The 12,290-nt window shown below is 40.0% G+C and overlaps 1 protein-coding gene across 5 annotated transcripts; it reads left to right on the top strand.

Annotated features, from left to right (window-relative positions):
- Positions 1-259: 259 nt before the first annotated feature.
- Positions 260-12,218, top strand: LOC108043687 (serine/threonine-protein phosphatase 2A 56 kDa regulatory subunit gamma isoform). Of its 5 annotated transcripts, none has more exons than XM_017122493.2 (9): positions 260-371; positions 2,052-2,567; positions 3,851-4,025; positions 7,747-7,943; positions 8,183-8,517; positions 8,571-8,801; positions 8,914-9,306; positions 9,501-9,744; positions 10,894-11,352. In XM_017122493.2, exons 2-9 carry the CDS (start codon positions 2,232-2,234, stop codon positions 11,035-11,037), a joined length of 2,055 nt encoding a protein of 684 aa, XP_016977982.1. In that variant the 5' UTR covers positions 260-371; positions 2,052-2,231; the 3' UTR covers positions 11,038-11,352. The 5 variants fall into 5 exon arrangements, with proteins under 5 accessions (XP_016977982.1, XP_044315113.1, XP_044315114.1 ...); XM_044459178.1 differs by having other exon boundaries at positions 302-371; positions 2,195-2,567; XM_017122490.2 differs by lacking the exons at positions 260-371; positions 2,052-2,567; positions 3,851-4,025 and adding exons at positions 5,095-5,236; positions 5,424-6,460; positions 7,003-7,483.
- Positions 12,219-12,290: the final 72 nt, after the last annotated feature.

Below are 12,290 nucleotides of genomic sequence, written 5' to 3'. Positions count from 1 at the left end.
ATTTATCTTAACTCTTAATTTTTGTAATATTACAATTTTTCTGGACTTGCAATAGTAAAGGTATTTTTATAAACTATCGATGGCGCCAAAGCCCTGGTTTTTAATGAAATTAAATTTTAGTAATGTTAAATGGTAAGTTAATTAATATTATGATTTTTTTTATATATTGTAAACATTTTAAAAGTTCTAAAGCGGGTTAAAATACAAGCGGGTTACAGAAAACTATCGAAAGCTGTAAAAGTCTGGCAGCGCCATAATTCGCCTGCAGCCCTGGCAACTCTATTTTCTATTGAGCACCGAAAACGTTGCGTGAATAAAACAGTTTACAAAAAATATATAATTGCAATTGCACAGGCGTTCTCAGCGAAAAGGTGAACTTGACCCCGGTGCCAATAGTCCGCGAACAATTGGGTGCGAAATTCGCGAGCGAGCCTTGTGAAATTCGCACGCGAAAATCAAATCGCAGCGATCGAAGGAAATTGCAGCGCAAATAATTCGCAGCCTCGTATAAAATTTTAACGCGAGAGCGGTTTGAGTGTGTGTGCAAGATTGTGATACTGTGTGCGTGTGCAAGCGTTTTTTGTTAGAACTCGCATTTTACGTAAAGAACAAGCTTTTATCAGCAGTAAATTTGATGTTGGCGAACCTATATCGCAGCAGGGGCAAATTTAACAAGTTCTTCCAGCTTCTGGCGGTAAATTGGCAATGTAGCCCAAATATTCCCCAAAAAAACAACCTCGCCCCGTGACATTCAAAGTTATAATCGTTTTCCCCACGTATATTTATTGTGTGTTTGGGTCTTGGAAGTGCAACTACAAACATTAATTATGCCTAGTACACATTTTATTTTTACGCTCTCCGGCTATTGCTGTCTCTTTCTGTTGCACCCCCTCTGTAAATATGTATGAGTATTTGCTCATCGCATTAACAATGTTTGTGTTGAAGAATGCCCATCCTTGCACCTCCAAAGAAAAAAGTAGAAAAACCAACACCACCCAAAAGCGCTCTTCTTCCCCCCATTTTCTTAGCATGCCTGGCAACCCTGGCAATTGGTCGACGGCCATTGCTTCGCAACTTGTTGCTCGTCCCTCGCATCTCTCTCTCTTTTGCTCTCTAATTTCTCGCTCGCTCTCGCCCGCGATTGTTTTGGCATTTTTGTTATTTATTTCCGTTTAAGTGTAAGTTTTGTGCGAAAAAATAAAAAATCGTAATGTTTTTTAAACCCAATCCGAAATACACAACACCACCTGTCCAATTAGAAGTTACAGCAATAACCGGGGTACGCTGCATGAACGTGTTTGTATTGTGGTACCGTTTAGAACCGGATTTGCTATGCTATGCTAGAGACTTCTGTGGGGACTTCTTGTGACAACTTTGGATCTCTGATTCGAAGCGGTTTTCCGCCATTAAGGCAATTCCAATTGGAAAGCGCACAGCGAGAGCTTCTCAAAGGTTGCTCCGCTTCCCATTGGCACTGCGTTTACAGTGGCGGTTAACAAAAAAAATAGCATTTGTATGTTTCTAATAAAAATAAATCAAAATTGTGGTTGTAAATTCATGTTTTGTAATTTTAACCAAAATACAATTTACAAAGCTTATTCCGTTGCCGATTTGGACTTAAAAACAATATTTCAATCATGCAGTGGAAAACTATTTACCAAATCAGAGACTTTGGGCACATTTCTAAACATATTACGCTTAATATATTTGTATTGAATTTAAAATGATTTTTTGTTGTTTTAAAAATAAAATTGGTGCACTACATCGTTAAAAAATAAATTTATAGGAAAATACAGAAGCATTTTCATTGTTTATTTTTAAGAGATGAATAATCAAAGCAAGCTTGTACGAATTTTAATTTCATCGACTCGTATATGCAATTTTGAAAATTAAAATTCATTTTAGTAAACTCCTGGTTTTTTTGGCCCTCAATGAGTGTGTACATATGTATGTGAGTTTGAGTGTGGTTTTGTAGCTTTAATTGCCTGGTGTTGTTGTTATTTTTCTTTTAGTTATTGCTATGTTAATTTCTTTCTTTCGACACTCCACAGTGCAAATATAATTTTCAGATAGCAATCAATTGAGAGCGGTCCAGCGCCCGGCTGTTGTATTTGTTTGTTTGTCCGGTTGTTTACGTTTTCGTTTTTTTGCTGGTTTTCATTGGTTTTTTTTTTAAAAAAAACAAAAAAAAAAGAGCACATCCAAAGAGCCAAAAGAACCGATTGCGTATTATGGATAACGAGGCGTTAGAACCAACAACAAAGAGCAGTACGTCGCAAGCGGCGCCAGCAGCAGAGACAACAACAGCCACAGTTGGAGGAGCAGTAGGAACAACAACAAGCACAGCTTCTGCGGCAGAATCAAAAAACGAAACGGCCAAAAACAACAACAGTAGCAGCAGCAGCAGCAACAACATAGTCATACCGGCATCTGCCACTAACGGTATCAAAGAGAGTAACAGTAACATAAGTACAACAACAACTGCAACAGTAGGAGCAGCAACAAGAACCAGTACGGCGGCCATACCAATTGTCTTGACCAGCGACTGTGTTCCAATCAGCAGTGAGGTGAGTAGAGTTGTGCCAAAACACCTTACACCCACCACACTCCAAACTTTCTCTATCACTCTCTTTCACCTGTCGCCCTACGCATGTGAACCGTTATTTTGGCGTAAGCCTTAGAGTAATGCTTACTCGTACTTTGTCAGTTTGTGTGTATGTAATTGGTACTCTATAAAAAGCACAACAACAGTTCCTTAACTTTATCTAATCTAATCAGTGCAAATGATGTGTGTTATTATCACCCCTTCCCTTGCAAGTTAGATTGACCAACACCAATTAGATTTTCAATGTTGCCAATTGTGAAGTGAGTGTGTGTCATTTGGATAACAAATCGAATCAGAAATCTATCAAGAGTACTTGAAAAGCCAAACAGCAATTGGCCCTGTTAGCCTTTCAAATTTGACAATTTCTTGCTGGGAAATCTTATTGTTCTCAGCCTTTTAAAAATTGAATTTAAATTTAAAAAACAATCATTATAAATATTAACACTATAACTAATAGTGAAAGAAATTAGTACAAAAAAGTTGCTATGAAACATTTTTATTTTAAAAAGCAATATTTCCCAATTATTTTTTTTTCGATTTTATGTTTCTGATTTTAGATAAAAAGGTTTTATCTTAAAATCTTACAGAATCCAAAAATTGAAACCTCTTTTCACTAATTGACGATAGTGTAAGCTAAGATTTATTCGTTGAAAATAGTTTAAAAATTGTTTTCTTTTACAATTCTATTTTTTTGGGTATTATAAATCATCAGCTTTTAGAGTTTTAGTTAAAAAATGTTGTTCTTGACCCAAAATATATTTTTCTGAACCAAATATTGCCAATAGAAAAGACATTAACGGCGTAAAAAATAGTTTCTAAGTTAGCGCCTGTCAAAAATATATTTGCAAGACCTGAGTTTGAGACACCACCTTATCCTTGGTAGATGCCGGCATATAACCCTATATGTGTATGAAATGCCAACCGAACTCCAAGTCCCTGACCCAGTGCACATCTCTATGTTCAGCATTACTAAACTCAGACTAAAACACACCCACAGGCAGCGCGTCTTAGACGTCAAGGATTCGCCCAGTCCAAGGTAAAAGCGATCGCCGAAATGGCAACGAAGGACCCCCTCTTATCTGCTCTGATTTTGCAAGTGCTACGTTTTGAGTATGCTTTTGTCGACCATATATTGCTTTGCATTCGTTGTTCTTATCATTTACTTACTATGAACCAAAGTTTGGATTCCAAACTCATAACCTGAAAAGAGTTGGCAAAGAAAATCTAAATTTTCGGCACTTGCAGGCTAACAAAGACAAGGACAGCACACCACCGCGGGATGCACCGCCGCCCACGCCTATCACCAAGGGCCTGAACCTTACCGGCACCCCGCTTGTCCGCAAGGAAAAACGCCAGATCAGCGCCCGATACAATGCGTCCAAAAACTGCGAACTGACGGCCCTCAGTCCTCTGAACGAGAGTGAGTAACCCTGAAGGATATTACTATATACTACAAATAAGTATTACTATTATGCGTAATGCAGTTACTCGTAAGCCTGCAGATCGGTTATGTAGCATAATTGACATGTCCTTGAGTTGTAGCATACTTTTCAGAGCAGGAAGTCAAATGGGAGAGTTTTCAATCTCACAACTGGCTTTCGCATAGATTTAAATTTCAAAGAATATTAACAATTTTTTTTTTGTAAAACCCTAAATGTCCGTTTAATCTTACAAAAACTAAAAAGCTCGGTGAATTTCCGTCGTTATAACTACCGTATCTGCAAGTTTGTTGAGTAAACTGGAATGGAAGCCGATCCTGAAGCTTTTTGTTACTGGTTGCTATTTAATTTCGCTCAGCTGTTGTAATTTGTTTATTATTTGTTAATCACGTACGCGAAAGTTAAAGGTCAAGGGAGTGTCGTCTGATTAGGTGGGTGGCAACACTGACGCACGGCCCACTCTCACAACCGCACACTCAGCCTCAACATTTACACCTCTCCCAAATGCACATTCTTCTAAAATGGAACTTTAGCACATGCGCTCTCTCCACAGCTTCTCTTTTACACAGAAGGAAAAATTAATAAGTTTAATTTTGGCAAAGTTGGCCAACATTGTAATATTATAAGTCCAAAAAACCAAAATAAGGTCGAACATTTCAAATTAATATTTATCAACCTGGCTTTTTTTGTGTTATTAGCGAAAAATACGATATACACCAGCATTTACCTTTATTCACTACCATTATTCACTAATATACGAAATTAGAATTTCTACTTAGTAAATGTACCTGCGCAATGATTTCGTTACGAATTTTTTTCTGTGTTCTATTAGTGTCATCGGTAGTTTGTTATTGTAGTGTTATTTACTTACCTTTACCTAATTGCTTAAGCAGTTTTGACTCAGAAATCGAATAAAAATAATGTTGTTAAATATTATTATTTTTTAGATTTTATTGTTGTTGGCTCTCTGCCAATAAACCGCTCTCCCAATCACTCATCCACCACTTTCTCTCTCTATTTCTCTCAGTTTTCTTCTCTTGATATCGATTTTTCCGATTGGCGCAGCAGTCGAAGCAACAAAAAAGAACCGTTTCAAGACCGTGCAACGTCGAGAGCCCCAAAATATTAGTTGAAAATATTCGTTCCCCCAGTTAATTGTTCTCTTCTATTCCCTAATTTTTCCCTTTGAATCGTAAGTTTTCATAAATTATTGAAGCCGCATTTTTCGGCAAAAGGAAACTTTTATCCAGAGGCATTGTCGTTCATTTCCATTTTCATTTCCATTTACAATGCATTTCATTTCGTTTTATGTTCCCATCAAGGCATAATCGCATTTGGCATTAATCTAAACCATTATCTATATTGCAATTCCATTACAGATTCTATAGTTTCATGCTTAGCGAGCCCAAATTGAGTTTCTAGTGTAGTCTTTCTCATGTGTTGTTGTTGGTCGGCGGGGGCGGCTGAAAAAAAAGGCGATTCTTATTAAGATTCAAATCGAGTGCCATTTGAACCAAGTGCCGGCACTAATGAGATGGTCTTCGGTGCTATGTTGCTGACGGGCAACGGGCTCAAAGGTCCCAAACAGCAGCAACATCAGCAGGATCAGCAAAACCATCAGAATCAGCAGGAGCAGCAGGAACTGGAGCAAACGAAACCGGCGGCCATTAGATCCTCCAACAAGGAAAAGGATCAGCAACCCATTGCCGCTGGATATTATGCCCTCGGCATACGCATACCTAAATCACCATCCTTTCACAGCGGCCTAGATCAGCTGGCCGACGACGAGTTGGAGGAACAGGATCGGGATCAGCAGGGTCAAGAGCAACAGCAGCAGCAGGCCGGTAGCCGGTTCAAATTTAGCAGCGTGGAGGAGCTCAAGGCCAAGTTCGAGGGGCGGAAAACGCCCCTCTCGCCCCCTGAGGCAGCAGCCGGCTCAGGAGTACCCACCACCACATCCTCCTCACCCTCGTCCTCGTCCACTAGCTCCAACTCCTCGGCCTCGGCGCTGTCCTCGCTCTCCCAGGCGGCATCATCCTCGCTAGCCTCGGCGGCGGCCAATTCCTCAGGCTCATCCTCGGCAGCCACTTACGGCGGTGGAGCTAATTCGGCGGCTGCGGCTCTGATTGCCTCCTCGCCGTTTGGATCACAGTCCTCCACTTCCTCATTGTCGCTATCCTCGAATGCCGGCATGTCGAAGAACGCGGCAGGAGCGGGATCAGGATCAGGAGCTTTGGGTAGCTCGACGACAGCAGGTCCTGCAAGTGCTGGCAACTCGCTTGTGTCCACTCTTGCGCAGCACTTCTCAGCGGCCACCTCCGCCGCAGCATCGGCCGCAGTCGCTGCAGCCTCCTCCTCATCAGCTTCCTCTTCCACCGCCACCAACAACGCAGGCAGTTCCATCGCCGCCAGCAAGGTTTGCAGCTTGGTTATGTCCACACACATTCAGCGAACCCTACACCCACAACCCGTCACACATTACCACATCCGCACCATAAAATACTTAACACAGATAAAACACTTTTAATCTTTTCACTGACTGAATAAGCTATTGAAATAGTAAAAATCAGAAAATAATCAAATCAAATGTTTAAAAAATTTAAGAAATTGTTCAAGAAATTAGTTTTGTAGTTAATTTTTTTTTAAGTACATTGAATATCACAAGCCTATGTGAGGAAAACAAGTTTTTAGTCACGGCGTATATTGCGAAAAAAAGGGTTAATTGACAATTAAACTAACTTTTAGTGACTACGACGAAAAAAACTAATTTAAAAACACCAAGTTAATTCAGATTAGTCGTTCCACCCTTATTTACTAAAATCCTAGGGCTGTTATTAAAGCTAATCCAGTCAGTCATTATTCCACACACCACACACTTTCCATCCCAATTAAACGAACCTAAAGTTGATAAACCAAAAAACTACTCTGCTCTCATTTCATCGCTACCTCATCCTCCAGTCACCTGTAAGCGCGGCCGCGGCCATAAAGAACATACTGAATGCCACCAAGAATGTGGGAACCAGTGCTGCGGCCTCGTCCTCCTCATCAACCTCATCCTCCACGCCGGTGGTGCCAACGACCGCTGCCGTCGTCGCCATCGTTTCCACCAACAGCGATGTGCCCGCAGAGGAGCTGCGTCCCACGGTGGCCCAGAATTTGGTGGGCGGCATTAGCATCTCACTGGGGCTTGGCCAGCGCAATGGCAGTGCTGCGAACCCGTCATCGGCAGTTGTGGCGACATCGAACGCCAGCCTGGTGGTAACCACATCCAGCCTGAGCATCCGCCAGAACGGTGATATTGTCCAGGGGTATCCGGGTCTCCAGGCCTCGTCCCAGACGCTGCAACAGCTGACGGGCAGTCCAGGAAGGGCACGCGATCGGAATCTGTTCTACTCGCCACCCACCGCTTCCGTTGCCCTGGCGCTGCCTGCACTGCGAGGTTGCTATCCCAAGTGGCCCCGGGCCAAAGGCTATGGGGGTTACGCCACCCCCATTGCCCTTGGGCTTGAGGTCCTTCAACTATTTGATCCTTTCTGATCTCCATTAACTTCGTTTTTTAGTTTCGCTTGCCTGCTTTTGTTGGTTGTTTAGTAGTTGTACGTTTTATTTATTTTAAATTAAGGTCAATTTTGTATGGTTTATTAAAATTAATCTCTCCACGTAACCTTTAAAGTAATAATATTTTATTTTATATTTCCTTAGAGACGGCCACTAGTGAACGAGAAGAGCTGTTCATACAGAAGATCCGACAATGCTGCACACTATTCGACTTCTCCGAGCCGCTGAGCGACCTCAAATGGAAGGAAGTGAAGCGTGCGGCCCTCCACGAAATGGTCGATTTCCTCACCAACCAAAATGGCGTCATCACCGAAATTATTTACCCAGAGGCGATCAATATGGTTAGCTAACAATTCTATTAGTAATCTTTATCTGTCTGTCTATGAGTTATCAGGAATATCACTAATTATTATACTTAATAAAAGATTTTACTTTCCAATTCGACAATTCATGTTGAAAGTTATTTTATATTAATTTGCTTTAATACCAAAATAATTGTTTTATTCCTTATTAAATATTTATTTGGCTAATTCTGAAAATATTGAAACCAAGTTAATTGATTTGATTTTTCTCTTACCAGTTTGCTGTCAATCTTTTCCGAACTCTGCCGCCATCGTCCAATCCGAATGGCGCCGAATTCGATCCGGAGGAGGATGAACCTACGTTGGAATCTTCGTGGCCGCACCTACAACTAGTCTATGAGCTGTTCTTGCGGTTCTTGGAGTCACCGGACTTCCAACCAAACATGGCTAAACGTTTTATCGACCATCAATTTGTATTACAACTATTGGATTTATTCGATTCGGAGGATCCACGTGAACGTGATTTCCTAAAGACTGTTTTACATCGCATCTATGGAAAATTTTTGGGCTTGAGAGCATTTATTAGGAAGCAGATCAACAATGTCTTTTACAGGTGAGATTGTCTTTAAAGCATACAAACCTAATCTAACTGGCTGCATCATTTAGATTTATTTACGAAACGGAACATCATAATGGCATAGCCGAATTATTGGAAATTCTGGGCAGCATTATTAATGGCTTCGCTCTACCGCTCAAAGAGGAGCACAAACAATTTTTACTTAAGGTATTGCTGCCATTGCACAAAGCCAAGAGCCTCTCGGTCTACCATCCGCAGCTTACCTACTGCGTGGTGCAGTTCCTTGAGAAGGATCCTAGTTTATCGGAGGCGGTCATCAAGTGAGTAAAATCATTAAAAGTTGTTATTAATTAGTCATAGTTTGTTTTTGTAGAGTTTTAATTAATTTCAATTTTCGTTTTAAAATAATATATTTTTTCTATATTTCTGCAGAAGCCTGCTTAAATTTTGGCCGAAGACACACAGTCCCAAGGAGGTGATGTTTTTGAACGAACTTGAGGAGCTACTGGACGTTATTGAGCCGGCCGAATTCCAGAAGGTGATGGTTCCGCTATTCCGTCAGATAGCCAAGTGTGTCTCGTCGCCGCATTTCCAGGTGGCCGAGCGGGCATTGTACTATTGGAACAATGAGTACATTATGTCGCTGATAGCAGACAACTCGGCGGTGATATTACCCATCATGTTCCCAGCGCTCAACCGTAACTCAAAGACGCACTGGAACAAGACCATCCATGGTTTAATCTACAATGCACTCAAACTATTCATGGAGATGGACCAGCGGCTTTTCGACGAGTGCAGCAAGAACTACAAACAGGAAAAGCAGATGTAGGTGAAACAAGAGAAATATAGGTTACACTTACTAAAGTTAAAAAAATCTATTGAAAATTCTATTTCTGTCATTATTGGTTTTATGAATTTGATTTTTACGATTTTATGTTGGTATTTTTATTTTTTGAATCCGAATTCTGTTTAGTGTTCATTTTAGCATCCAAATAACTATTGCTTTGTTTGCATTTTAGGGAGCGTGAGAAGCTGTCGCAAAGAGAGGAGCTTTGGCAGCAGGTGGAAAGCTTGGCCAAGACCAACCCGGAATGGACTAAGGCGCGCCGCTTCAATGACTGCCTGCCGCTCAGCGAAAGCCGGGCCCTGTACGATCAATATAGTGAGAATTGCGATCTAGCCTACGAACAGAGTGAGCAGCAGGCGCGCCAGCCGCCGCCTCCACTGCCGCCCCAAAAACAGGCGCTCCAGGAGCCCCGAGAGGTGAGACAGGCACTTGCCACACTAACCACACTAAACAACTACTAATCCGCCACGTGTGATCCTGGCGTCTGCTGTGAGCTGTGCCCAGCTAAGGCCCACTCTGGTTCAACTCTAATTCTAATCGAACGAATGTCTGTTAAAATAATCACACTCATGTCATTTAAAAAAATACATATTTGTATATCTTTTAACTTTGTCTATTTATTTATTAGTTATTTGGTTATTTCACTGTCTGCCAACCTAAACAAATTCATGAATCCACCCACGACACAAAATCTATCTCTATCTGTGTCTAACATTCGGCTTGCACTTTGGTTGAGCGCAGTGGATCACCTCATTCGAAACTGGGCGGAATCCATATTTAACAGAATATTTATTATGTAGAAATTACTTTTATCATCTTACAATTCATTTGTTGTGTTTTCTAATATGAGAATGTTTTTCGTGTTTTATTAAATACATATTTACATATATATTTATTTATTTTCCATTTTCGAGCATGTCTTTAAATAACAGAAATCTCTATATTTCACTTTTAAAAAGTCCAGTTTTAAGGGTTTCAAAGTATTACTATTTTTTTATTCAATTTTAATTGATTTCTGAGTTGGAATACATTTTTAAATTAAATAATATACTATTGGAAAATTTATTGACAAAATCAATACATTTTTTTAAATCATGCTTAAGAATCCCGATTTGCACCTTGCCTTTGGAAGCAAACCTTTAAAACGTTTGGAAAATTTTTTTTATTTTTTATAATTTAGCATTCTTTTATCGATAACATGATAATCATGACTAATTTTGTATATTTATTTTTACTTGAATCTGTAACATAATGTTCTCAAATGTCTTCAAAATTATAATCATTTTGTTAACACCTCAAAAAAAATACACCTAAACACACTCGATCTCAAGGGAACTGTGTAATATATGTAATTCGACTTCTGATAAGTTGATGTACATTTCATAGTCCAAATGGTGGGCACTTTGGGACCTCCACTAAATCTCAATCTAGATTCGCACTCAATAACGATAGCTTTAATCATCCCGCACCAACGTGTAACTTCAGCCTGTCCAGTGTGTGTTGAGCTGCATTTGTCAGTTAGAGGTCCCATTTTCTATTGCCAAACCCCTTCCCGTTCCACACAGATTCGTGGAGAGCGGAACAAGGACAAGCCGCTGCTGCGCCGGAAATCGGACCTGCCGTCGGATAGTGGGACTGTCAAGGCGCTTATCGAGCACAAGCGAACGGATGAGTACCTCACCACGCCACCGTCAGATGGAAGCAACTAATAGGAAAGAGCTGGTCAGCCGACGCCACCAATATTATTTCTTAAAAGCCCGAGGCTTTGAGAAAATAGTCCAAAACCCCAAATACACCCACACTCCAAACTTAGGCCAGAAAGCATATATACCACAACCCCAGAGAAGAAGGATAGGATCAGCACAACTAGAACAAACAATTTTAAGCGATGTCATCGCATTGCATTTTGGGGCTTAGTGGGGGCGTGCAAAGATTGCAACACAATTTCTTTATATAAACATACAAAATACTTATCTATAATGAACATGCATAGTACCAATAAAGATCTAAAATCCCAAACGAGATCGATTATATCAATTTTTGTTAGCAAATGCATTTTCAGTTTACTTTTTACAACGCATGCCACAGTGAATCTTAGTATTTCTCTTTTCGTTCTGCTTTTGCATGCTGCTGCTTAAGCTAAAGCTTTATCGATACGATCAGATATGCAATAATTTTTGGTATTCTAATTATGCTCTTACCATTTCAGTAAACACGTGAAAATAAAATTGTACAGTTGAATTTGAATTGTCTAACTTAAGGCGTAGGCGTTTACCACCTTGATTGATTATATCTTTCGACTTCTGCCACATACTTCGACATAGCTATATGATCACCACACCACATGCATACACAAACATACTATATATACGTATATATGTTTAACTACTCCACAACTCAAATTTACAAATATTATATGCTATTTAGCTTAGCAGTTAGCAGCTTACCTATAAATATTTATAAAAACAAATATCACCCAGAAGGACAGATAATTTGTGGTATGTATGTATATGTGTGTATTTTTGTATGTATTACATATTATATATAGAAATATATGTGGGGACAAATGTATTCCTAAAGATCGAGAAACCGGATTAGGTGTTTTTTTGTTTTGAAGCCAGTGGAAACGCTGACTCGATCCTGAAGAACGTGAAGAATCAAGAATGTGCCAATTTCTGGGCCCCTTACCAAAATTATTACCCCAGAGGAGAATATATATTTATAAGCTTCCTTCTATCGTCACCAGCTCCCGAATCATTCACAACAAAAAAAACAGACTTGGACTTTGCTGGTCGTAGCATATTATTCTATATGTTAATCTAAATATACAAATATTTAATATAAGATCCGTGTCAACCACTTGTTTGGTTCTATAGTCACTACCGGGTCCGTTAGACAAGGAATTATGCAGATATTCTCAAATAATCTAGATGAAGGCGACGAAGCAGATCAAAAGTTTTGC

Source organism: Drosophila rhopaloa, unplaced genomic scaffold (genome assembly GCF_018152115.1).
Source record: "Drosophila rhopaloa isolate 14029-0021.01 unplaced genomic scaffold, ASM1815211v1 contig_178, whole genome shotgun sequence".
Taxonomy (NCBI): domain Eukaryota; kingdom Metazoa; phylum Arthropoda; class Insecta; order Diptera; family Drosophilidae; genus Drosophila; species Drosophila rhopaloa.
The sequence above is the reverse complement of the archived record's forward strand: the minus strand, read 5'-3'. Positions and strand labels throughout refer to the sequence as shown.